This window comes from Aotus nancymaae, unplaced genomic scaffold (assembly GCF_030222135.1).
Source record: "Aotus nancymaae isolate 86718 unplaced genomic scaffold, 86718_ANA_hifiasm-v0.15.2.pri h1tg000020l, whole genome shotgun sequence".
In the NCBI taxonomy this organism is placed as follows: Eukaryota; Metazoa; Chordata; class Mammalia; order Primates; family Aotidae; genus Aotus; species Aotus nancymaae.
Genome location: NW_026988432.1, coordinates 20,688,401 through 20,716,093, shown reverse-complemented (window position 1 = coordinate 20,716,093; position 27,693 = coordinate 20,688,401). Strand labels below are relative to the sequence as shown.

General features: G+C 38.2%; 1 protein-coding gene across 4 annotated transcripts in view; it reads left to right on the top strand.

The window, feature by feature from the left end:
- WDR7 (WD repeat domain 7) overlaps positions 1-27,693 on the top strand; it is a 390,653-nt gene that overhangs the window by 263,360 nt on the left and 99,600 nt on the right. For all 4 annotated transcript variants that reach the window (XM_064379106.1, XM_012446433.2, XM_012446431.2 and 1 more), the window contains one exon: positions 22,834-23,020. In XM_064379106.1, the coding sequence (XP_064235176.1) occupies positions 22,834-23,020 (187 nt within the window). The remainder of the gene's footprint in view (positions 1-22,833; positions 23,021-27,693) is intronic.

Sequence of the window (27,693 nt, the reverse complement as noted above, 5' to 3'; positions counted from 1 at the left end):
GTGCCTGTAATCCCAGCTACTCAGGAGGCTGAGGCAGGAGAATTGCCTGAACCCAGGAGGCGGAGGTTGCGGTGAGCCGAGATCGCGCCATTGCACTCCAGCCTGGGTAACAAGAGCGAAACTCCGTCTCAAAAAAAAAAAAAAAAAAAAAAAAGAGTCGGTTACTCCTAGGGGAACACCGGGCTTGGAGATAATGAAATTTGCCAAAGTAGCCTACTGCTGCCTGTGAATGTAGGCAGCTTGGTGTTAATCTGGAAGTTTCTTTAGGAATTGGGGCCAGAGCTAATGGGCTGGTCCAAGCTGGTCTGCAGACACATAGCCTGCCATTTTCCAAGGGCTGGGTGTGGTCCATAGCAGCTTGGGAAGGGAAGTGTTTTTCCCCTTGCAGGATCTCTCCATTGACTTCTGCTAATGAAGCTTAACATTCTGCCAGCTGGCAAAGGACATGTTTCCAGAGTCCAGCTCCAGTATTACAAAGCAGGGGGGAAGCAATGGATTTGGAGCTGAGATACTATAAATTGCTAACTGTTCTAGAAGGAATAACTTACTGTTAGAATTCTAAATACAGTCTCATGAATCCAAATTTTCAGATCACTAAAATTTTATTCTCTGCTTGGTTCTTTATAATGCTAATCATGGGCTAGGCATGATGGCTTATGCTAGTAATGCCAGCACTTTGGGAGGCTGAGGCAGAAGGATTGCTTGAGGCCAGGAGTTTGACACCAGTGTGCACAGCATAGCAAGACCGTGTCTATGAAAATGTTTTAAAATAATAATGCTAATTATGTTCTTTATAAAATTTTTTTTAATCAAGTTACTATAATGTCATTGTCTTAAGTTTTGAAAGGACAACCAAGAAATTATTCTCTATTTTGTTGCTTTCTGAGAAGTACTCTTATCATAGCTGGGTAGATCTCGAGGCAGTTTAGTCATGGGGTAGGTTTGAAACAGAAAACCAGGCCATGCCTCAAAAAAATGAATTCTACGTTTGTGGCATAAGCACAACTCCATTTTGCATTTACAGATAAATAAATGATGGTTGGCAACTGTTGCCCCCAAATTTGCATTTCAATGGCCTAGTAATGTCCCATCACTTACATAGTACTTCACAGGGATGTTAGTGATAAGGAATAATTAATGATCTGTTAACAAGATCACATCTTTGATTATAATGTACAATAGATGTACAAATTCTATATTTAACTTTTATTTGCCTTTTAATTGCTATGGATTTCTGAGCCTGCTACTAGGTGCTTTATCAGACTGAAGAAATGGTTTCTATAATCTCTTATCCTCAGTGCCAGTGGTCATTACAATGTATTTTCTCCAAAATAGAAAAGGCAGCCCAGTTGCATTATATGTTGTAAAATGTTGCAGTGCCATCCATTTTAGCTGTGCTTGTCAGTTCACTGGGACAGCAATCTAGGAGTAAAGAAAGAATAAAAATGGCAAGCAGAGGATTTACTAGTATGTTTGAGTTGATGGTTTAAAGGGGGAATACTACTTTTGGCAAGTGGAGAATTTTTCGGACTTTTAAGCGCTAGAGAAGAGTTTCAGGATCGTTAAGGTCAAGCTCATTTAAAATTCTACTTTGACTGACTGATCATCATATCACAAAGCAGTCTGCTCAGAATGTCGCCAGTGTCAGTTCTGTGACCTCCTGAACTGCATACAGCTGTTGGCTTGAGTGGAACAGGCCACTCCACTTCTGGGAAGAGAAGAGTTCTGGGCAGTAACACAAGTCCTAAAATATTGATGTGGCTACTTTTAAAGTATAGCAGCATTACATAGTTATATGCAGTATGTCATTCAAGCTGTTTTGCCCAGAAATCATAGTGCTGAACCTACCAGTTGCCAATCAAGTTAATTTTGGTAACTACAAAGTAGAGTTTGCCTTTGTGGACATTTATATAGGGACATGTATATATAATTATATAACATGCTTACTTAAAAGCTATGATTTTTTTAAATGCTAGACAAAGATTGAAATGTTTCTTTCTTATTTTGTACCTCCCTTAAATCATGTATATACAGCCATACAGGTAAACACAGATGAAAACCCCAAGTGATTATTCTCTTTGAATGCTGATGCTGCAGGTTTAGTGATATTAAGGACCATCAAATATCAAATATTAGCTTGTGCCGTATGAAATTGCCATTTTTGATGGTCAAAGATGGTCAAATATTGGTATTTCACGTGGCTCATCCTAATAGTAAATTATCAACTGTGCTAGAATTTGGAAGTACACCAGCTTATGAAAGCAGATTATATAAGCCAGAGCTCAAATTAACAACTAGACAAAAGACAGACAAATATGATGTTAAGGGAAGTAAAATGTAATGAGTGATTTATGACTCAGTCTTTTACTGCAACAGCATAAGGTGTGATTCTCGTCACTGTATCGACAGAATATTTTGGTCAACAGATGTCTCACTCTCTGAACAGTGCATTTTATGCCTAGGAATGGATAAATCCTTGCAGATTCTTTCAAATTTGCTTACGCGGTTGCCCTCCTGACACACCACCTAGTAGTTTCTTCTTTCAGGAACTTTCTGGAATAAGTATCAGCCTTTCTGACTTAAGTATCAAGGTGATTGCCCCTTGGCAGCATTGTGTATTAATGCAGTAGGTGGTAGTAACTTGCTTTTGTTTTATACTTAATAACAACCTTGCCTAAAAACATGCTAGAGAGTACCTCATCAACCGTTGAGGTTTTGCATCTTTTATTGGCCCGCCTTTATTTTCTGATATTTTCTGCAGATGGTGTTTCACTGAGGTCTTTTAATTCCATGAATGAAGTTGTAATTAGTTCAGTATTATTTTTAATAATCTTCATTCTGGTGGTAAGATTTACTTATTCTTTTGAGAGTTAAAGTGTGGGTAGTTAGTATTCATTAATAAAACAGTGGCCAATTGATATATTTGTTTTTCATTTTATTTTTATTTTATTTATTTATTTAGAGAAGGAGTCTTGCTCTGTCACCCAGCCTGGAGTGTAGTGGTGCAACCTTAGCTCACTGCAGCCTCCTTCACCTCCCAGCTTCAAGCAATTCTCCTACCTCAGCCTCCCAAGTAGCTGGGACTACAGGCATGTGCCACAATGCCTGGCTAATTTTTGTATTATTAGTAGAGACGGGATTTCACCATATTGGCCATGCTGTTGAACTCCTGACCTCAAGTGATCCTCCCTCTTTGGCCTCCCAAAGTGCTGGGATTACACGCGTGAGCCACCACACCAAGCCATTTTTCCATTTTCAATGGAAGTTGGATTTGGTGTTCTGTCAGATTCAAGAAAAGTACTATGGACCACAAGTAGATTCCTTGCCATCTCACTAGTGATAAGCAAATCATTTTTTTCTATTATCCAGAAATAAAGTTATTTTAAAAATTTGATTATGACCTTGTTTGATTCCATCTAACTGTGGTTCAAAATGTAGCTAAATTATAATGTGCTATTCAGAGAATTTTTAATTTACTGACTCACAGCTTAACCTTTAAAGTGCAGTAAATACAGTGTTTAGTTAATGCATTGTTTACTCTAAATGTAAATTGATGGATTGATAAATTTGCAGAATTCTTAAATATGAGAATGCTCAAAATAATTTTTGTTTTGTTTTGTTTTGTTGAAGGGAAGTCTCGCTCTGTTGCCTAGGCTGGAGTGCAGTGGCACAATCTCAGCTCACTGCAACCTCCACCTCCTGGCTGTAAGTCATTCTCCTGCCTCAGCCTCCTGAGTAGCTGGGATTAAAGGTGCCTGCCACCATGCCCGGCTAATTTTTGTACTTTTAGTATAGACTAGGTTTCACCATGTTGGCCAGGCTGGTCTCTAACTCCTGACCTCAGGTGATCCGCCCATCTCGGCCTCCCAGAGTGCTGGGATTTCAGGGGTGAGCTACAGCGCCTGGCATTAAAATAATTTTTAATGCAGTGTATTTTTCAAAACTTCATCTAATATAGTTTTTAATTAGAAGTGTTTTGCATTTAGACTTAATTACCTCTAAACTTGGTAACAACAATAGCCTTTTTGGACAACAGTATGTTTTTTTGTAACCTTTTGTTTTCAAGATACTCATGATTTTTTATGTGACATTATTAGGTTTTTACAGTTATTGCCCATGTGCAGAGTAGAGAGTGGCAGCCATTCCTGCTTTCCACATGTGGAAACCAAGATAAGTAATGCACTTTCTTCCTGACAGAATCTGTTCACAGAGTCTTTTGCTCTGATTTAGAATGATTAACTGACTATGTGTAAGTTCATGTTTGAATACGTTATCTTGCTAAGCAAACTCACCTTCAATTAACCTTTTTTTCAGCTTCTACCCTCAAAATGCCAGAATCTTTGTGGTGTGATCATCTCCAGATGAACCAGAGAACATTAAAATTTTTAATTGTTTTATAAAACAATGAGAGATCGGTAGAAGGACTGACGCAGGTTAAAGTATTTATTAGGGCAAAGATTCTCAAGGCAAAAAATTGACCCGAAGCCATTATAAGCATAAGAAAGTAGGTAGATAGTCTTACAGATTGAAAGGTAAGTATGGCTTAAAGACTACGAAAAAGGCAGGACTTTGGTGAAGAAAAGACTGAAAGCTAAAATTAAACCTAAAATCTACGGAGTATCTTACCTGAAACAATAAGGAACTTCTAGATTGTATTATTTCCCTTTACGATTATAGACAATTTCTGTGTATTCTGTTCTGTTTTGAGACTGTCTTGCTCTGTTGCTCTGTTGTCGAGGTTAGAGTGCAGTGGCACGATCTTGGCTCATCCTAATCTTCACCTCCTGGGTTCAACAGATTCTTGTGCCTTAGCCTCCCGAGTAGCTGGGACTATAGGTGAGCACTACCATGCCTGGCTAGTTTTTGTATTTTCAGTAGGGACAGGGTTTCTCCATGTTGGCCAGGCTGGTCTCAAGCTCCTGGCCTCAAGTGATCGTCCTACTTCAGCCTCCCAAAGTGCTGGGATTACAGGCGTGAGCCACTGTGCCCGGCCTGATTATAGACAATTTTTAGAAGTTATTGATAAGGATTTCTTTTTAGCTTCTGACTACTTTTATTCTAGTGGATTTTGAGTTACAAATGTACCCTGAGAACTTAAATTCAAGAAAAATCTTTTATATTTAGTAGTAAAAACTACATGAAATTGTATTTACATTTATTATGAAACTACACACACACACACACACACACACACATGAAATTACACAAGTGTGGAAATAAATGTAATTTAATGTCGAAACACCTCCACATACAGTGACTGAGAATCCAGGAGCAATTTATCTATTTATATTTCTATCAAATATTATAAGCAAAGTAAAAAGACAATGCTAACTGTAGTGGGTTGAAATAGGAACCTATCACATTTACTTGGATTCATTTAAGAGTTCAAAGTAGTACTGGGGGCAAAAATCACGTAAACCTCAGTGTCATTTTTGGATGATGCTAGGGAAATAACTTATTTTGAAAATTAGTACATTTTATACAAATGTACCTCAGCATAATCAAATGGTTGATGAAAGGAAATTCTTCTTTATAGCAATATTGTAGCCAATAAATGAAGAAGGAATGATGGAATATAATCTTTGCCACCCCTAATGTATTAATAGACCTGGGCAGTAGCTCCCATTCTCGCCGTAAGAGAGAGACAGGCATTGTACACTTTTGATGGAAGTACATAGCAGTGTATGAGAAATCATCAGAAATTCAAACAGAATCTGTTCAACCAGTTTATAGGAACTACAGAGGTTAGAAAACCACTTTAGATATTGTCATAGGAATGTAATCAGCAGGATCCAGATTTGAGGAGACTATGGGATACAAGAACTGATTTCTTCAAGAAAGGGGATAAGGGCAAACTGTAGATTAAGTGATTTAGGAAATATGTTTGAATTATGATTGGAAGAGACAGATGTAAATAAGAGAAAGAAAGAAAGAAGGCATGAAGGAGACGAGAGGGAGTTAAAGAAGAGCAAGCGAATGGGGGTGTGTGGATGAAACAAGATTAGACACGGGTTCAAAGTTGTTGGAGCTGGATGATGGGTACAGCAAGGCTTAAACACTTCTTTTTTCTTTTTCTTTTTTTGAGATAGAATTTCATTCTTTTTGCCCAGGCTGGAATGCAATGGCACAGTCTTGGCTCACTGCAACCTCCATCTCCCGGGTTCAAGTGATTCTCCTGCCTCAGCCTCCCAAGTAGCAGGGATTACAGGCAGAGTCCACCACGCCTAGCTAATTTTGTATTTTTAGTAGAGATGGGGTTTCACCATGTTGGCCAGGCTGGTCTTGAACTCCTGACCTCAGGTGATCTGCCAACCTTGGCCTCTCAAAGTGCTGGGATTACAGGCATGAGCCACTGTGTCCAGTCTACACTTCCTTCTATTTTACTTATCTTTGCATTTTATGTAATGAAAACAGTCTAAGATTGGCACTGGCTGTCCCACAGAATAGTGAACTTCATGCCACTGGACTGTGTTCTGCATCTCTAGGTCTGCAGTGGAGCCAAGAATTTGTGTTTTCATTAAGCTAATCAGGTGATTCTAAATACCAACCAGGGTTGTTAGAACCTTCTGGGCCAGATTATCTGCAAGATTCTTTTTCACACAGCTTTCCAAGTGTGGATATTTTTTAATGATATAATGATGTGCTGCAGAGATTCAAGAACAAAATCTTGAAATCCAGAGTGACCATCTGTTTCCTTTATTTTGGTAAATAAAGTAAAACTTAACTGAGACCTTGAAAAGTGCTTAAAATATGGACAGTGAAGTGTGAATCAAATTCTTTCATTCCACAAATATTTTTTAGCGCTTCCTCAGTGTCAGAGAATATGGTAAGCATTGGGGTATGGTTGTGATCAAAGAGTTCAAATGATAATAGTTGTAATGATAGTAACTTTGAACGTCACTTCTTGTAAAAGCCTGCTATTACCCTGGAGGAAATGCTGGTTTTGAGATAGGAGGTTTGACTTCCGGACGTGCCATGATGCTCATGCCGGACGTGCTCTTTAGTGTGGAGTAAACCATAACAACCTCTCTGAGCTTTGGTTTTCTGATCTCCCTAATAAGGTTGTATACTTCTAGCTCTTGACTTTTATAAAACAGGCATGAAGATATTTTGTTATAATCTTTAGCTGTTATCTTAGTCTACTTGGGCTGCTATAACAAAATACCTTAGGCTAGGTAATTTATTAGAAAACAGAAATGTATTGCTCAGCAGTTCTAAAGGCTAGGAAGTCCAAGATCCAAGCTTTAGTGGATTCAGTATCTGGTGAGGTCCCGTTTCTCATCGATGGTACCTTCTTGCTGAGAGTCCTCTCGTGGCGGAAAGGGTGAACAGGCTCCCTCAGGCCTCTTTTATAAAGGCGTTAATCTCATTGGTGCCCAGGACCCCCTCCTCTTAATACCATCACCTTAGGGGTTACGTTTCAACATATGATTTTGTGGGGCTACAAACGTGCAGAACATAGCTGCTCTATATGTGGATGTGGTACGTGGGACTTAATGGTTTTTTGGCACTATCAATAGCCATATAAAATGTGTTTGTCATTGCAAGTGGGGAGTGTATTCTCTTTTCTTCTGCCTCTGTAATATAGTTCTATAAACATGGATTTAAGCTCATATAGTTAGATTCTCTCCATAAACTGAAACAGGTCTGATCTTAAGCTCATTTACTGTCTTAGAACAGAATTGATCTTGCTTTCACATTTGATTCACCCTCCACAGACTTTAAGAGGAAGAAAAATAGCGTTGCTAGCTCAGTTTAGCTAGGCCAGAGTTAACAGAGCAAAGACTGGGAAACCAGTTTTTGGAATATTTGTTTGCCTTTCTCTGACTTATTTTTATGTACTGATATATGTTGATCATTCAAATTAATAATTTCTGCCATCCTTGAGAAATTCTGCCAGTTAGGCTTTTCACTTTCCATATATGTTAAAATGATTCAACAGTTCTATGATTGCAAACCCAGTGTATAGTTGCTGGGATCATCAGGAGAAAACAATGTGATGTATTTTATTTTCATTAAACATAAAATTTCTTTGCAGATAGCATCCTAAGTGTAGAATATGACATAGACTATTACTTTTTAGTAAGTATTGTATATAATATAATGGTCAGAGAGAGGCTGTCAAGTAAGGTCAACCTTATTTTGGCAATTTGAACAGTATAATCTAGAATAAGTTATTTAAGGTTTTGGAGAAGCAGTTTTTCTTATATTGAAAATTGAGACTAGTATCATCTCCCTCACAAGGGTGTTTCCAGAAATGAATGAAATACTACATGTAAACACCCAGCACAGGACCTGCCAGGTGAGCTGCTACCTACCAGCCAGTCAGCAAATAAAATTTCCTTTCTTTCCTCTTTCCCTCCCATCATTCAATCATTACACTATTTTTTCTTAGTTTGATAACATGCTTTATAGTATTTTTAAGGGATTGGAGTCCAGTTAGTTTTCCTTCTTTAAAAATCGTCCATTTTCAAGTCTAATTTCCGGATAAATAGCTGTGGTTGAAGAAAGTAAGGAACAGTTTTTCTGTAAATATATACACGAATATGGAGGGGAGGGAATATGATATGTCAAGAGGCTACACTGTGTTATTTTTACTCCTGTCAGCTCAAGCGTAGATTTTACCTCTGTCTCATTTTATCTCATTGAATGAGAAACCTTATACCCAGTTTGTTACCCAAGATCAAACAGTTACCAAATTTTAAGCTTGGGATTAGAATCCAGATCTTATTTAATAGCTCTTCTACCCTCCATAGATTTTTTAGTCACTGGAGAGAGAAGGATAGCATTTGGCTCCTATGTGGAAAGGGGCAGGGGCAAGATGTGGAGTGAGGGAATATATCTGGATCGTCTGGAGGACTTTTAAAAACTATACTCTGTCCAATTTTGGAACAGTTTGCCATTTTAAAACATGGTTTGGCAATGTCATATTCTTCAGGTATGTTGGGGTAGAAGAAAAGATTGAGCACTATTTTTCTATGATATGCTGCCTAGACATAAAATTATTATAGAAATAATTATAGCAAGCTAAACTAATACATGGTTGTAAAGTCTGAAAAATATTTTGACAGTCATTTATTTTTCTTTATTGCTTCTAGACAATTTTGAAGCATTTGGACAATGTTGTATGTTTTATATATAACATAAGTGAATACTGTATTATGTTATTTTAGGTTATGCTTAGCTGTCAATGACAATAGAATAACAGAAAAATATATTTATTTCTTATTTTGGCTTATGGTATTCCTTTACCTTTTGTTAAAAATGAAGATGGTGTTATAGTGCTTTTCACTCTAAATTTGATTATATAAAATAATTAGCTAATGAAAAGCTATATGCTGCTATTTTGCAAATTTAGTAAGAAAGAAGCTATATTTTAGACAAAATTTAGAAAATATTAAAACCATACACTAGCCAATAAGGTATGAGGCAACTAATTGCTTCCTGTCCCTTTTGAAATTACTCAGCCTGAAAAAAGATAGCGCATATTGATTTACTGTGTAGTAAATGTCCCATTGTTTCTCCCCCTTTAACATCCAGATGCGCACACACCCTACCATACGTATGTACGGCAGTAGTGGCAAGAGCTGCATATCTGACAATTTCTTTCTTCAAACTTATATAGTAACAACATTAGGATGGAATATTTCCTTCCTTTGTAAAAGAACATTGCATAGAATTATTAAAATGCTCAAAATTGAACAGGAGTGTAGTGTTACAAATTGATGACATGCTTGTTTAAGCCCAAAAGAAAAGTTCCAAAGGAAGAATAGGTATTTCCTGATAATTTAGTCTCAGTTTATTGTATATGTTAGTATCTTCTATAGATATGCATGTATGATATTAGAAGCAATGTAAAAACTTAGCTTGTATTTGGTAATTGTTTTGGAAGTTGATATGAAGATTATGCAAACTCAATGTGGTCTTTCACTGTATTTCAGAAATGGCCCAGTAATCTAGAATGGAAGGTTTAGTCATATAATATGGTATGTTTTAACTCCTATATAGATTTTTGTACTACTATTTGTGATTTTTCTTCAAGCATTGTTTTTCAACATAGACTTTGAAATACTAGTTTTAATTATCCTAAAGCCAAATCAGTAAAATTACTGAGAAGTTCCAGAAACACCCAGATTTTACAGAACAAGCTGCTCTAAAGGCTAATCTCATGTAAACAGAGAGATTTCAGAAGTACAGTAGCATGTTATACTTTTTTGTCTTAAATGAATGTAAATTAAGATTTTTAATTGTCTGTGATTTCAGTTTCTCTTCTATAGCTGAGATAGTTAGGAAATCATAATATCTTGTGCTTTATCCTGAAAAGATCAGCGCATACTTATTTGTAGAAGGGAGAATATTTTGTGATTGATGTGACTTTTCCTTTGTCATATTCTGTTGTAAAAATTACTATGTGTCCTTTTGTTAAAAAATACATACACCCCCAACTACTTCTTTGGAAATATATTTGCCTTCTCTCTTTGTTTGACATTGGCATCTCTTCCAGAAGGAGCCGTGTCGCAGATTTTCATGGAGCTTTGTTGATGGCTCTCGTAAGCACACCAGCACCCCTTTCATCCCAGAAGTCTGATTGTGGGCTTGCTGCTTAGTCAGGCTGCTGTTTACTGGCGAGTTCCCATTAACATAGCCACCACTCCTGGGTTAGATAATGGACTCAAAGGTTAAGAGCAGAGGATCTCAACAGCTCCAATCAGCCGGGCTTTTCCAGGGCTAATTACCTCTTTACTGCGCTGACTCTAATGTGACATGTTTATTGCCTTAACTAACAACTCATTAGCTTAGTTGATGTTTTTGTCAATATTAATTCGTTCATTTAAGCCAAGTCAAAGCTTAAACAAAGATGTCCAGACTGAGAAAGGGGCAGCAGAGTGACTTTTGTTTGCTCATCTTTTTTTCCCCTTACTCAATTTCAATAAAATAAATGTGTAGAAAGGAAACATTTAAAGTGCCTGTATTGAGAATGTCAGTATTTGTCCATTTACCAACATGTAAAACCATTCTGAATTTATTTCTCCTACACTTACTCTAGCATCCATATCACAATGTACTGAATATTTAGTTTCCACCAAATGCATACTTATTTGGGGTCTTTGACTATGTATTTGTAGAGGGTTAACATTCAGCAATTCCTTGTTCCAGTTCAATCCTTTACTGTGATTATTAGAAAAGAGACCAAGTAATTTTTCATATGATTTTAATCTCCACTGGACTACCTATAAAATTACTTTGAGATTTATCTTGTAATGATAGCTTACTTACTTAATTAGCTTATGTGAATTATTTAAAAGAAGAGGCAATTATGAAGTTATAATAAAATACTTCTTTTCAGTTTCTTGCCATATTTTTGGTTGACATTAATGGTATTTCTTTGGAGAATGTCATTGTTTGGGTTTTAGGTACCTTTTAATGATAATTTAATTCTTAACGTTCTACATTAGTGCAAATGGATAAAAAACTGAGCATGAACCTTTGACTGAGTGGTAAGTTAATTGCTTTGGGGGAGGTTCATCGGCACCATCAGAACCCTGGAATCTATTTGGCAAGTCCCACTTCACAGGACGTTTAACGGTGTATGGATGACCAGAAAGGGTGAAGATATGTTCGTGTAGAAATCCAAAGTGAGCGAAGCTGGAGTGTTAGGTGAGTTTTATCCCTGGGAAGGCCAGAGGCTCACTCTGATTGGTTGATTCCTGAAGGCAGTCAGGCCCAGAGTAGGCTGAGAGAGGCAATGTATAGAACATAAACTGCTACTTTATTTTTAGTGAGACATATGTGTCACATAAACCAGAGACACTCATATCCATTTCATCCACCGTGCTCTTCCTTTGGAAGGTTACATGTGCACCAAATTATCAGTAGCCATAAGCAATTGTTGGCCAGGCACAATGGCTCTAGCCTGTAATCCCAGCATTTTGGGAGGCCAAGGAGGATGGATCATGAGGTCTAGAGATCAAGACCATCCTGGCCAACATGGTGAAACCCCGTCTCGACTAAAAATACAAAAATTAGCTGGGTTTGGTGGCACACACCTGTAATCTTAGCTACTCGGGACGCAGAGGCAGGAGAATCGCTTGAACCCAGGAGGTGGAAGTTGCAGTGAGCTGAGATCCTGCCATTGCACTCCAGCCGGGGTGACAGAGAGACTCCATCTCAAAAAAAAAGAAAAATTGTTACAGGAAATCTATATAATTATGTACATTCTGTACTTAAATATTCTGACTATATTTACCTTCTCTGCTTTCTCAGCTACCATTCTTTCCTGAATTTGCTTCAACCAGGCTTTTCTGCCTTTCACTCTACTAAATTCTTTTCATGAGGTTACCAGTGGCTGATAAATTGCCAAATCTAATAAGTAATTCTCAGCCGTTGTCTCAGTCTCTTGGTAGCATATGATAATTCCAACTGTGTTAAAACTTGACACTTACTTCACTTCGTTTCAGTGACATCATCCTCTCCTGCTTTTCACCCACCTCATTGGCCATTTGTATTCAGTCTTGATATTTCTTTTCAACCTATAAAAGTTCTTTAGTACCTACATTAATTCTCTAGGAATCACATCCAGTTCCATGGCCTCTGTGCCATCTGTATGTGAATTTTTAATACTAATTTTAATTTTGTTTTTTGAGACAAGATCTCACTGTGTCACCCAGGCTGGAGTGCAGTGGTGTGATCATAGCTCACTGTAGCCTCAAACTCCTGGGCTCAAGGGATCCTCTTGCCTCAGCCTCCCAGGTGGCTGGGACTGTAGGTACACATATCATGCCTGACTAATTTTTTAAAGAATTTTTATAGAGACAGGGTCTCACTTTGTTGCCCAGGCTAGACTTAATTGCCTGAGCTCAAGTGATCCTCTCACCTCAGGCTCTCGAAGTGCTGGGATTACAAACATGAGCCACTGTTCCCAGCCTAATTTTAATTCTAGTGTTGGTTTCTATACCAATCTCCAGATTTGTGTATCCAGTGACTTAGCTGATACCTCCCCTTAAATGTTTGATGTGTAACTCAAGTTTGAAATGTCCCAAAACTAAACATGAGATACTGCCCCTTGCTTCAAAACAACAACAGCAAGAAACCCTTCTTATCATTATTACTTGTTTTACTAAATGTCACCACCATTTATCTAGTTGTTTATGCCCAATCTTTTAGAATTATACTCTCTTTATGTCATGACTACATCCAATCCCTAAACGAATCCTGTCTACTCTATCTTTAAAGAAAATATTTTGAATCCAGAATTCAGAGCAGGAACAGTGGCTCATGCCTGTAATCCCAGCACTTTTTGAGGCTTTGGTCGGAGGATCACTCAAGCCCAGGAGTTTGAGACCAGCCTGGGCAACAGAGTGAGACCCCCACTCTACAAAAAAATAAACATTAGCTGGGTGTGATGGCGTGCACTTGTCCCAGCTACTCAAAAGCCTAAGGTGAGTGAGCCTCACGTGAGTGAGCCGAGAAGGTAGAGGCTGCAGTGAGCTGTGATTGCACCACTGGGTGATAGAGTGAGACCCTGTCTCAAAAAATAAAATAATCCAGAATGCAGACAGTTCTCACTACTCCATAACTACTGTTACAGTCCAACCCAGCACTCTCTCTTGCCTGAGCCTTTGGCAGCCTCCCAAGAGGCCTTCCAAATTTCACTCTTGCCCCACTACAGTCTGTACCATACATAGGACCCAGCTGCTTTCAAGTTGAAAGCAGTCCACATCACTGTCCTCCACATAACCTTTGACAAGTTTCTCATGACACATAGAATAAAACCCCACATTTAAAAGGCCCAGCAGCACGATCATCCCACAGCTACCTCTGTGACTTCATGTCCTACCACTCTCTGCCTTGTTCAGCACCACCCGGTCACACTGGACGTTTTGCTGTCCCTCAGATATCCCAGGCAGGCTCTTGCCTCAGAGCCCTTTGTGCTTCTCCCATAGATACTCACATGCTCCTTTTTCATCTCACTCAAGTCTTTGTTCAAATGTCACCTTCTGGAGAGTCCTTCCCTGTCTGTCACTTTCTAGGATCTTACTCTGCTTTATTTTTCTTCAAAGCACTTAGTGCCACTTGATTTATCTATTTGTTTATTTGGTTTTTATGTCCTGACTAGAAGGTAAGGTTCAGAAGAGCATAGACTTTTGTAAATCTGCACTTAAAATAGGGCCAGCAGGCGCTCAGTAAATACGAAATGAATAATAGGATCATTCAGCTAATAGGTGCCCGAGCTAGAACTGAAACCCGGCTGTTCTCTTGTCTGTCTCCTTCCTTCCTCTTCCATCTCTTTCACTTATGCCATTCAACAGACCTCCCACTTTTGGGAAGGGGATATAGAAATGTTTGGACTAGTCAATTAAAGATTCGGTAGATCAATAGATTTTTTAAACACCTCTTTGACCTCATAAACATCTCTTTCTGTTATTTACTTGTTTATTGCTGATCCCCTGACCATCAAATATTCAGCACTTTTTACCTCCTTAGGCAGAAGGCTGCTTGCATTAAGTAACATCCTCCTTTTGTTTATTTGTAGGAAGTGAAGACGATCTCCTATTTTGGTCTGCCATCCAAAATACATTATACTGAAAGCAAAATGAGATTGAATTTCCCTACATGACACAATGTAGTTAATTTGAAATTCAGTAGAACAGAAAAAATGTACTTTAAATCAAAGAGAATTCAGGTTTTATAGGACAGGAAATTGCTAACTACTTGGAAGACTGTTTTGATTAACTGATATTAATGAATTTTAAAATACCCTTATAAATTAATTTATTAATTTAACAGTTATTGTATGCTTTCTATTAAAAGACATGGCATTTGTATGCAGTACAGGACATAAAAAATTTGAAAGCAATTTTTAATAATTACATTAACACTAAGCATCTAGTTATAGAAGTGTTTCTTAGTTATTCCATATTTAAATAATGGATACCTTGGAATTATTTTTAATTCAAGGATGTATATAAAGCAAAGGAATAGAATTCTAGATGGCACTCTGCCATCCTTGTTCTTTGATGGACATTAGCAAGTGGGAAAACGCTTTCATTCACTTGGTTACAGTTTGAAATAAGTGGCCAATCATTATTAATTCATTTTGCACTCATTGTAATGGCATAAATCATCATAAATTCATTTGGTTTAAAGTGCATATAATATGTTCTCCCATAGGAATTTGCTTGTAATTGAGCTATTAATTAAAGTATTTTTTAAATATGACCTTTCTTCTTCACTATTCAGAGCCAACAACCGGCAGTGGCTATTTCTTCATTCATGATTTTCTTTTTTAAGTGTGAGGAATGAAATTGTCTTAACTACACCAGTTGACCAGCCTAGGAGTGACCAAAGCCCAAGAAAGCAGTTGTATGTGTTTCCTGACAGACAGCAGTAATAGTCATCAGTTATCCCTCAGGGGTGTTTGAAACTTCTTTAAAACTCTCCAGTTTTGTAATAATTCCAGTAAGTAAATGTTATTCTCCCTAATAAACATGTTTTGACTCTGGCTTCTGCTTTAATTTCTAATCCTAAAAACTCCTCTCTCTGGCCAGTCGTTTTTCATTAGCATTGGTTGCCATTTGATTCAAGTTCCCTTGCCTCCTTCCTGTTTGCCATCCGTCCGCATTTCCCTCCATCAGCCTCTTCAGTGACCCACTGACTGTCACCGTCTTCTAATGGGTGTACTGGTGGTTTATGGGCCTTATGATGGCTGGTTCTAGAAACTTCCTGCAGGGTAACCACAGATTCCTATGAGGTCTTCAGGTTTAAGGGAAGCATCAAGGGAAAACTTAGACAAAAATTTTAAAAAGGAAATAAAAATTACAAATGGAAGACTGGAAACAATGTCACTAGTTTTATAACTTTTAAAATTGTTATTTTGTGCCATTTCTGCACAAATGGAAACTGTGTTTTAAAAAAACTACACAATTCATGTCTCAGTTGCATCTGTGGTTATAAGAAAATAAACGTGTGAGGCACCTCTGGTATTCTGTTAGTGTACACCACTGGCAGTTACTCTGTGTGTATGTGTGCACGTGTGTGTGTGCACGTGTGTGTGTGTGCGTTTTAAATGAATAAAATAATTCTAGTGATTAAAAGAACTCCGAGTTCTGTGTGTCTGTTGTTGCGTATGTGCGGTGAACTGAAGGTACTATTATCAGGTGTAGACCCTGCCCTTGTTCTAGAAATAGAGGAAAAAAGTGAAATCGCAATATGAAAGTGTTATTATCAAACAAATTATGCTGAAGATGATATGTGATGCTTAGAAAAATATGTAACTATATTTCTTTATAGTTAATGTGTTTTCCTATAACAGGCATTCAATAAATGTAGGGTGCATTAATAAATTGAGTCTGTGCTTTGTGATAAGGATAAATAAATGTTCCAGAAAATAAATTCATTAAGCAATTCTAAGTAATAAGAGAGAACAAATGTGTGTGCATGCATGTGTGTGGGTGTGTGTTATGGCTTTTAAAAGGGCTAGCCATCATACATAGCCAGATACTACAAAAGTTTTAAACATTGGCATTTTTCATTGGTCAGTTCATGATTGAACAATATTCATCTTGCCACAGCAGCAAGTTACCCATAGTATAATATTGTCGTCTGTTTAACCACAGCTTACATAGGCTTTATTTTGCTCTCTCTGCCTCAATCCTTTTCTCCTTTTTAGCATTTTGCTGTTACATCAAAGTGTAAATATTTTCTTGCAGCTTTGCTCTTTCATAGCACCTTAAAAAAAACAGTACGATTAAAGTTGGGACTCTTAAGAAAATGAAAAATTTGATATAAATTAATAGCATTAAAATATGACCTATTTTATTCTTGATGGCATAACAACAGAATTCATTTCTCAACAGCCAGAGGATCTAAGTTCATTGTGATGTCTCCAATGCTGGATTTCAAGTGTTTTCTGCTTTTTAAAGGATTTTGTTTCATTTTAATTTGTTTTCCAGTGTTCTAAGTCTATCTGTATTTCAGTAGTTTAGTTGTACATTTGGCCAGACATACAGGGGTGGTGGTAAGATGTTCCACACTAAATTGTCACTGTAAAGCTGCTGCAGTATCTCTACTGCTCACCTAGCTTATAGGTAGAAAGACCAATAATTTGATAACTTAATCTTGAAGATGGCTCTGGATTGACATGAATAATGCTGAATTCCACCCTGTAGCAAGTTGAGTTAGGAGTCTCTTGACATTCTCAGTCAAGAGCCAGTGACTAGTAAAAGGTCTTACTGATTGTGTTACTTCATATAGAGAAGGTGCCCTTTTAGTTCCCCCAAGATAGTAAATTTATTACATATGGCAGTGATCTCCAGTCTTTTGAATATCATGGACCAGTAAAATTTCCAAAAATAAAATGTGAGGGCATTTATTAGTACTTTTTCAATTTTTTTTTTTTTTTTTTTTTTTTTTTTTGAGACGGAGTCTCGCTCTTGTTACCCAGGCTGGAGTGCAATGGCGCGATCTCGGCTCACCACAACCTCCGCCTCCTGGGTTCAGGCAATTCTCCTGCCTCAGCCTCCTGAGTAGCTGGGATTACAGGCACGCGCCACCGTGCCCAGCTAATTTTTTTGTATTAATAGAGACGGGGTTTCACAATGTTGACCAGGATGGTCTCGATCTCTCGACCTCGTGATCCACCCGCCTCGGCCTCCCAAAGTGCTGGGATTACAGGCTTGAGCCACCGCGCCCGGCCTACTTTTTCAATTTTTTATTTTGTTTTTTATAAACATTAGAGAATACCACACTATTAAAAAAATTTTTCACCAAAAAAATGTAGTACAAACATAACCTCACCAAAATAGTAAGGCCGTACTTCAGAATAAGCAAATTTAAAATAATTTAAATCTTTATCCTTTAAATTGAATAAATACAGCTTTATGAAAGAGACTTAGTAGATTGTTTATATTTTTCATATTTTACCATGTAACTGGAAACTTTGCCATTGTCCAAAACAAGTTTGTAGCAGACTCTTAGAAATTTCTGATCTCTGCATAATTTTGGTTCACACATAATATGTGTATACCAAATAAGATTTTGGTTCACACATAATATGTGTGTACCGTATGTACATACATACTGTTCTTCACTTCCATGTCACAAAACCTCAGTTTTATTGAAAATGGCAATATGTCCAGCCAACAAACTGCATTTCTCACCCTTCCTTGAAAGTAGGGGATTTTTTATATGGCATAATCCTGGGCAATGAAATATGTAATTAGACTTCAAAAGGGAAGTGGACTTCACTGACACAGGTCCTTCTGTCCTTCATCCTTCTGCCTCTTCCTGCTTGGGCAGTGGATGCTGTGCTGGATGTGGAATTAATCATTTTGTAGCCATGGTGCGACTAAGAGGCAAGACAATGACAGGAACCTTGGTATTGTTATCTGTAGCTGTTGCATCAGTGACCAAAACTCCTTGTTTGAGAAAAGAGAAGACATCATTTAATCTTCTGTTTTCAGGAGATGCTTGTAACTGCAGCTGAAATTAGAAGGAGGGGAAAGTGGACTTGGGATCTGCTGTAAATGTAGTTCCGAATCCATAGTTGGTAGTGTCATGAATGCAACATGGTTGCAAAGATGTAGGTTGTGTACTGGTTATTACATGTCATCGAGGCCACAGAGACCTCAACTCCTTACCCAGAGCTACAGCTAACCACTCATCCTCTCTGGTTCTGTTATCTCCTCTAGAACATAGAAATATACCAGATTTTTCTAAAGGTCTTTCTATTCAGAAATTCTATGATTCTAATTAATCCCATTTGGCTGGGGATGAGAAGATCAGAATCAAAAGGGTACTTGTCCTTTTCCAATCACAGGACACCTCAAATATTGATCATTTTAAAATGAAAATATGATCAAATCTCTCCTTTGCTTAAAATTTTGTAATGGTTTTTTATTGTCACCAGAATAAGCAAACTCCTTAGCAAGGCATATAAGGCCCTTTGTCCTGGAGCTGTAATAACCTGCCTTGCCTTTTGTCTCACTGTTATACTTCATCTCCCCTTTGCCCATTAACCCCTTCCCCAGACATATGTACACAGTTTCTAGCCTTGTTGAACTACATGTAATGCCTTGATCTTGCCATGTCCTCTCTCATTTCCTGGTCTTTACACATGATCTTTCCTCTGCCTGGAATGTTTTCTTTCCCTGCTCCTTTAATTGGCTAATTCCTACTTATTTTTAAGGGTGTGACATAAAGATCACCTTCCCCTGGAAGCCTTCTTATACCCCCTAAGATGAGGTTAAGTGCATCTGTTAAGTTCTGTCTTGATATCTTGTGCTTAGAAAAATTAATTATAACACAATTCACAATATATTCAGATTGCCTGTTTGCTCCTGTCTCCTGAATTAGAATGAATTTCCTCAAGGGAAGGAACTGAGTCTTATTCTGTTTTTCCCCCTAGCACATAATAAGAGTATAGCAGAACACAATTCATAGGTATTACCTGAATCTTTGAATCAGTGGGTTGGCACCAAATGTGAAAATCCTTGACTGAAAGCCAGGCCAGTTAGCTGAACATTTTCATACCATACCTTTAAGAAGGGATTGGTCATAATGGTCAATGGTAGCATCATTCTCATCTTGCCTACTCAGTGAGATATTGTGGAATAGTGGTGCATTTATATACAATAAGGAAATAGGTATTTTCCACAAAATTAGATTCTAATACAGATTAAAATATACAACTTTTACTCATACCAACCATTTAAGAAAAATCATGGGAGGCAAAATTCATAAAATCCTGTCATGACACTTTTTCTATCAAAAGGGAAGGCACTATGATTATCTTAATTTCTGCATTTGTTCCTCTTTGATCCATCTTGCAGAGCACCTATGTCTTACGGAATTATAAGTTAGAAAAACCCTAAAGTAGATAATGCAATACAATATAGGTTAAGAGAGAAATAAATTTAGCCATATCTTTGTATTATATATTTTTTCAAGGCTGGTTTCTTAATATCAGCAGAAAGAATAGATGATTAAGAAGTTTGCAGTCTTAGGCATCCCAGATAACATCATTGTCGTTACCCCTGTTAGCAGAAATGCTGCTAGCTTCCTATTAATCAACAAGTCTAGAACTCAAAAGGTTTAACTTGAAAATCCTTTTTCACTTCTGTTATTTATATATTTTGTTTGGGAAAAGTTGTCAGAGATAGATAAGGAGTTTTAACATTTGTACATCTTTGTAATTCCAAATTAACTCCGCAAAAAAGAGAAAACAACATACTTCTACCAGTAGATTTGAAATGTGTGTGTAGAGTAGCCCCTCTCTTAATGCCCTCACATGGCTGCCAGAGCTGTAAAAACTGCCCTGCCAAGACTTTAGGGATCTTTACTTTATGTTACTTGGAGGCTATAACTAGAACTAAAGGAGAGATGCTGTAGGGTGATTTTACTTGTGAGATTACTGAGTGGAATAGAAAGTGATTTGAGAGAAGAGGTGCTGCTCCAGGAACCCTGTGTTTCCTGCTGAGCCGCACATCCTCACAGTGAGGCCACGCTTGACAGAGGAGCAGCAGGCACTCTTTGGCCCTTGTAGAGCCAGGGTCTTCTGAAAGGAGGGTCTTTTGAAAGGAAGCAGAAAAGGAAAACCCTTTTCTCTTATTTCATCCAAGTGCAAGTGATCAATTCCGCTGTGCTGTCCTTCCCACTTTGTCAGAACAGTGATGGAAAATATCAAGACATCGACCACTTGTTTATTTTCACTCTTAGGAAAAAATTGTCCAGAGTGGTGAGGAGGCTTCCTCCAGAGCTCCCTCCACGAGGCCCTTAGGAATCAGCAAGGTGTCTCTAGTGTCGCCCGTATGCTCCCATCTGTAATGAATACAAAAATGATAAAGGGCCACAAAGGAAAATGATGACTGAAATGCTGTAAAACATTGTACTTAGGAAACTTTACCTCCTTTTGCAACATTACTTAGCAAGGATGCCCCTCCAGGGAGCCTTATTGCTTAGATTGAAAGCCCTTGCTGCTGGTGTTTCAGGATGTCTGCAGAGAATAGCAGTTGGAGTTTTTCTATAGCTCTTACAACTTCCAAGAAGTAAAAAATAAACAGGAAAGTGGTAGATTTCTGGACATTTTGAAATACCAGTTTGACAAACTAGGGCAGGAAGCTATATTAGAAATACTCTTACAGTAAAGGCAGACCTATTTTTCATTTATGTAAATAACGTGTGCAAAGCATTGTGGTTGGTGGTTTGGAAGATGCAAAGTTATGTGAAACACAGTTTCTACACTAAGGAGCTAACAGACTTACTGAGGAAAAGGGACATGCTCATATTTTAAAAATATGAGCATTTCATGTGATAAAAGGACATATATGTGCTGGCAGAAAATAGAAAACTGTGTGTTACCTTTTTTTTTTTTTAAAGGAGTTTATTATTTTTCTGATCCAAAAGTAAAACATGAAGCTTTACATATTATAATTATATGATTAAATACAAGAGTAAAGTTTACAAATACACATATGAAGTATGAATTTGGGGATGTTGTTTACTGCAGGAATTGTTAACCCATAATCCATGGCCTCCTTGACATTCTTCGGCAGAATTTCATGGGTATGACTGTGTGTAGTTTCCTGGGGAAAGGACTGATGGCTTTCGTCAGATTCTTAAAGGGTCCTGTGACTGAGAAGAAATTGAGAATCACTAATTTCCAGTGTATCCACTGACTCTTATCCTGGCTTTACAATGCTCTTTACTTCTCTTCCTTTCCATTTCAATCCATTCTCATTTAGCAATTAACATGATACAGAAATTATTATATGCTTTTGTTGGCTAGATATGTTGTATTAAAGTTTATATGCCATTTTCTTAGTTTAGAGAAGAGCCATGTTTAATAGGTATTCAGAATAAGCCCTATAGTATGAGGAAACTTAGGCTCAGTGAATACCTTCTTGAGCCTGCCCCCAATAAGTTATGAAACCATGGTTAATTCCCTGTCTTAAACCCAAAGCGTGTGTTCCTCTTAATCAGTACACTGTGCTCTTCTGTGGCTTAGGAACTAGTTTCTTTCTTCTCCTCAAAAAACAAACAAAAACTCTTCTAAATTACAATTCGTTTTTTGTAACCTCTGCTGTTTTTCTTTTTTAAATGTCAAAATGCCTTTTGAAGTAGATAATGTTTTATGGTTTAATAGCCATTAGGCATTAAGTATACAGATTGTCACCATCATCCTCAACACAAGGGTTTACATGTTTATTAACATCTAGGTCATCTCATCAGATTTAGAAATAATAGTGAACTATTAACATGTTTAACAAAGATCATAGGAAGAACTTACCACATATTCCACATCATTGTACTGTATCAGTACATACACCAGAATATAGAGGAACATGGATTCTTTGGGAAAGAAGCTTTTTCAAACTACATATTCTACATTCTCCATCCTTCATTACAGTGTGGCTGTAATGAGAGGTGTTACTGAGGGGGAGTATTTTACATATAAACCGTGTTCAATGCAGAAGAAAGGTTAAGAAATACCATATTACGTTATTTGAAACCATCTCCATTTTGCAGAACCCTGAGTGAGGGAGAAACATTGTTTGGGATTTAAGATCACTGATATGTTTTGAAATTATATGTACTAATTTACATATAATATGTAATTTAAAACACTTTAGAATATGGTATAAAATAATTTAACCTTTCTCTTGAAAGAATGTGGCTGAGCAAACTGTTTGTTCAAGATCTTGTGTAGTCTTGAGGTTCAAAACCTTTTTCAGTTAAAAAATCAAAAATGGATTGTATTTTGAAACTATGCTTCAAAAGAAAAGATTACAAAAGTAAAAATCCCTTATTGCTTTGCACTTTATTCTGTAATTTCAGGCAAGGCACTGACGTTTCTTCTGCTCCAGCCTCCAAGCCCCAAACTTCCTCCACACAGCACTATCCGCAGAACTGCCATTGATCTGATTGGACGCGGGTTCACAGTTTGGGAGCCTTACATGGATGTGTCCGCTGTTCTGATGGGGCTTCTTGAACTTTGTGCCGATGCTGAGAAACAACTTGCCAAGTATGTGCGGATTCCAGTTAATTTGTCATTGTTTTTTGTTTTAGGGATTTTTTATGTGTGGTGGGTTTATTGATCACTCTATAGATTTAGCATGTTTAATAGACAAAAGATAGACAAATGTCTCAATATGTGACATTTTGGATATGGACAGTGAAAAACAAGTATGTTTCAGCTGGGTGCGGTGGCTCACACCTGTAATCCCAGCACTTTGAGAGGCCGAGGTGGGCAGATCACGAGGTCAGGAGTTCCAGACCAGCCTTACCAACATGGTGAAACCCCATCTCTACTGAAAAATACAAAAATTAGCCAGGCTTGATGGTGAGCTGTTATCCCAGCCACTCAGGAGACTGAGACAGGAGAATTGCTTGAACCTGGAAGATGGAGGTTGCCGTGAGCCAAGATTGCACTACTGCGCTCCAGTCTGGGTGACATAATGAGACTCTATATCAAAAAAAAAAAAAGAAAAGGAAGCATGTTTCTATAATTTTAACACAATTGAGATTTAGCCCTGAGCCAGTGAATGATATGTGACATAGTTTTCCAATTGTATTTGTTAAACCGTGAAGTATTACTTGCTAATAATAGTATAATATTGTTTATAAGGAAAATGATACATATATTAATTAGTTGATACTTGAACAGAAATGATTACAGCTAGCATACATGGCCAAATTGAGGAGTTGTTCCTCCACACTTATATTAGTTTTTAAATCAACTTCATTGAGGTTTCACTTGCACACAGTAAAAGACCGGCCATGAGGAGGTGGCAGTGATCCAGGGAAGCAGTGACGAGAGAGTGTACTAAAAGAGGAAGATGAACTGAGGGAGCTGTTGAAGTGAAATAGGTGGTAAACACACGTGACCAACTGACTAGGATTGATGGGGCAGGGGGTCCTGTTGGTGGTGGAGATTACTGTTGGTTTGAAAACTCAGCCTCCTAATTCCTGCCAAGAGTTCTCTTTTTTTCCTTTTGGTGTGTAATACACATATCATGAAATTTACCAGTGTAGCTATCTTAAAGTATATAATTCAGTGGCATTAAGTATAATCACAGTGTTGTACAATGTTAACCACTATTTAATTCCCCACAGAAGTCACCCTAAATGGAAGCCCCATTCCCATGAAGCAGTCCTTCCTTTTTGCCACTTCACCACGCCCTGGCAATCATTCATCTGCTTTCTATCTCTGTGAATTTGCCTATTCTCATATAAACAAAGCCATACAAACTGTGGTCCTTTGTGACTGGTTTCTTTCACTGACATGATGTTTCTCAAGGTTCATTCATGTTGTGGCATATAATAGTGCTTTGTTTCTTTTTATGACTGAATAACGTTCCATTGATGGTTATATCACATATAGTTAATCCATTGACCTGTGGATGGACATTTGGGTTGTTTCTACCTTTTGGCTATTGTGAATATAGCCTCTATAGACATTCGCGTGTAAGTATTTGAACACCTGTTTTCATTTCTTTGAGTTCCGTTTTCTCTACAACATTTTCCTCAACATTTGTTTTTTTTTTTTGTCTTTTTTTAAATTTTTTATTTTTTTAAGCTAATCATCCCAGTGGGTCTGAAGTGGTTGGAATTCTTGAACTGTCCCATAGTGCCTCCCTTAACGAAAATGTTACCATCACTTGGATTTTCTCAATGAATGGTGTTTCATTCTTGTCATTGTTAACTTTTTTTAAAGTAGAGTTCTTAGCCCTTTGCTTTGCCATTCCGTTAGGTTCTGGCATGCTTTGGGTCTGTAGTTTTCTACTGACTGCTCTGTGCTCAGGAAGTGGAGACCAGAGAAGCAACTGAAGGCTAGAATGGAACTCTGTGGCTTTGTCTACAGATTGGGCATTGCAGCCCAAAGTCCCACGACGACTGGTAGAAAGAGGACGTTCATCTCAAACCTAAACAGCCGCTGCCCTCCACCATTGCCTCCTGTCATACTAGCATGCATCCTAAACTTTACCTTGGTGTCTCCCTAGCCATATGCCCTCCAGCAGATTACTTCACCTCTCTGCATCTACAAGTTGGGGCTAATTAAAGTACCAGTCTCCTAAAGTTGATGTTAAATGAGTTATATTTGCAAAATGCTTTGAATAGTGAGCCCTTATTAAGAGATTAAGTGGCTTCCTGTGTGGCAGAAGTATTAGTGGTGATGCCATTGTTAGGTCCTTGTATTCAGCAGACCAAGAGCTGCCCGACTCTAGAATGAGCAGTTTAGCATAATGGTAGGCAGGATGGTTTTCTGGATACAGGCGGCCTGAAGGTTCTCAATGGACTTGAGGGATTAGGAGGGAATTTGAGCCCAGGAGTCTGCGCCTGTAGTACGAGGCAGCTGGCCTTTGCATGAAGCCCCCAGAACATCTTTTCCACCTCTGCCCTCCCCTTGGCTGCAGCTGCTGTGTGTACCCGCCACACGACAGCAGTGCTGGCTTCTGTTATTGCAGCTCTCCTGGTTTGCCTTGAGAAACATTCACATTTTTTGATTGTCTAAAATTTTGCTTTGACTTAATTTTGGAGCTTATTTGTAAATCTGATCAAAACACAATTTCAGTAGTACGCACTGTTTTGTTGCTTGGGAGGAGAAGTGATGGGTTTTTATTCAGGGTTAGTATTTGATATTTTATTTGATTTTTGTTTTTAAATAAATTTACATGAAGCTTGTATCAGCAAGCATATAGATGCGCTTAGGTCTTATCTACATGTAGTTTGTCCGCAGACACAAACACTGTAGTTTTCAGTAGGCAATTTAAATCTTGCTATTACATCCTTTTCTGTCATGAAGATTAGTATGACTTTCTATACACAGCTCTGAATAAATGAATGTATCAGCATGTAGCCTTGAGGAGTCCAATGTAATTTTCATCATGATAAATTGCATAATAAGCAAGAAAATGTTTGCTTATTAATCTATAACAAGATTTAGATTGAAAATGGCCTGTTACATCCGTGACACACTCGGCAGAGGCTGCCGAGGCCTGAGATGGGGGAAGCTGAGCAGCGATGTGTGCAGGGGGTTAAGCGTGGCTCTTACCCTCGTGCTGCCCTCCTGGGCTGCCCCTTTTTGTGCCTGATTTACTGTGTACACAATGACAGCGCTCAGCCGCCTCGCTTCTGTCTGTGATGTTAAGCTTCCTTTATGAAGAAGCTTTTATGTTAGGCCTGTGCTTTTTAAAATTTCAGTTCACGTTTATCGAAAAAGAAAAAAACATAGACAATGTTTCCTATTTTAAAAAAGAGCCATGTTTAATAGGTATTCAGAATAAGCCCTATAGTGAGATCACTGTCTTCATATTCTTGTGAGTTTATGAGGGCAGGATTTTTGTGGAGGGGCAACCAGTCAGGCAGGAAGATCACTTGAACCCAGGAGTTCGAGACCAGCCTGGGCCACATAGTGAGATCCTGTCTTCATATTCTTGTGAGTTTATGAGGGCAGGATTTTTGTGGAGGGGCAACCAGTCAAGCCCCTGCTCATCTGGAGAACACATACCATGGCAGAGTTCCCTTTTGCCTCTCCCCCATGTACCAGCATCTCCTTCAAAGCTGACTCCTGAGGGGTCTCCTAAAACACTGTATATACCTCGAGATGAATAGGGTATTTTCTGGCTGGGCTTGGTGGCTTGTGCTTGTAATCCCAGAACCTTGGGAACTTGAGGTGAGAGGATCACTTGAGCCCAAGAATTTAAGACCAGCCTGAGCAAAATAGGAAGACCCCCTTATCTCTTAAAAAAAAAAAAAAAAGTGGCTCACACTTGTAATCCCAGCACCTTGGGAGACCAAGGCGGGGGGATCACGAGGTTAGAACTTCGAGACCAGCCTGACCAGTATGGTGAAACCCCATCTCTACTAAAAATACAAAAATTAGCTAGACGTGATGGCACGCACCTGTAGTCCCAGCTATTCGGGGGTCTGAAGCAGGAGAATCGTTTGAAACCAGGAGGTGGAGGTTGCAGTGAGCTGAGATCACGCCACTGTACTCCAGCCTGGCCAACAGAGGGAGACTCTATCTCAAAAAAAAAAAAAAAAAAAAAAAAAATTAACAGGGCATGTGGCATACACCTGTGGTCCCAGCTACTCAGGAGGCTGAGGGGGAAGGATTGCTTGAGCCAAGAAGTTCAAGGTTGCAGTGAGCCATGATGGAACTCTGCACTCCAGCATGGGCAGGAGGGAGACCCAGCTCTTAAAAAAATAGAGTATTTTTTTTCCAGAATTGGTTACAACTTTGATATGCAATTTTACATTTTTGAAATCAAAATATCTACAGTTGATTTCTACTGTTTTGAGATATTTTGCCAAATTTTAACTATTTATTAATTAAGCAAGCATATTGAGCAACTAATATGTGAAAGGAACAACATTAGGCATTATCTGTAATTGTACATTTGAATCAAAGATCTTGTCTCCATGACAGTTGTAGTCTTACAGGAAAGATAAGATCTGCCTCAAAATAACCATGACACAAAGTGAGAAGAAAGGTAAAAAGTGTAGATATTCAGGGCATAGTGAAATGAGTCACCCTGGGTAACCAGAAAGGGTGCAAGGAGGAGTTTCATTTGAATCTGTCATTTGAGTGATGATGAGGAGAAGGAGGGGAAGGACAGGGGCATGCGAAGGATAGGGGTAGGAAAGCACAGGGTGCTATGCCAAGGTGTGGAATGGTACCTTCAAACATCTGGT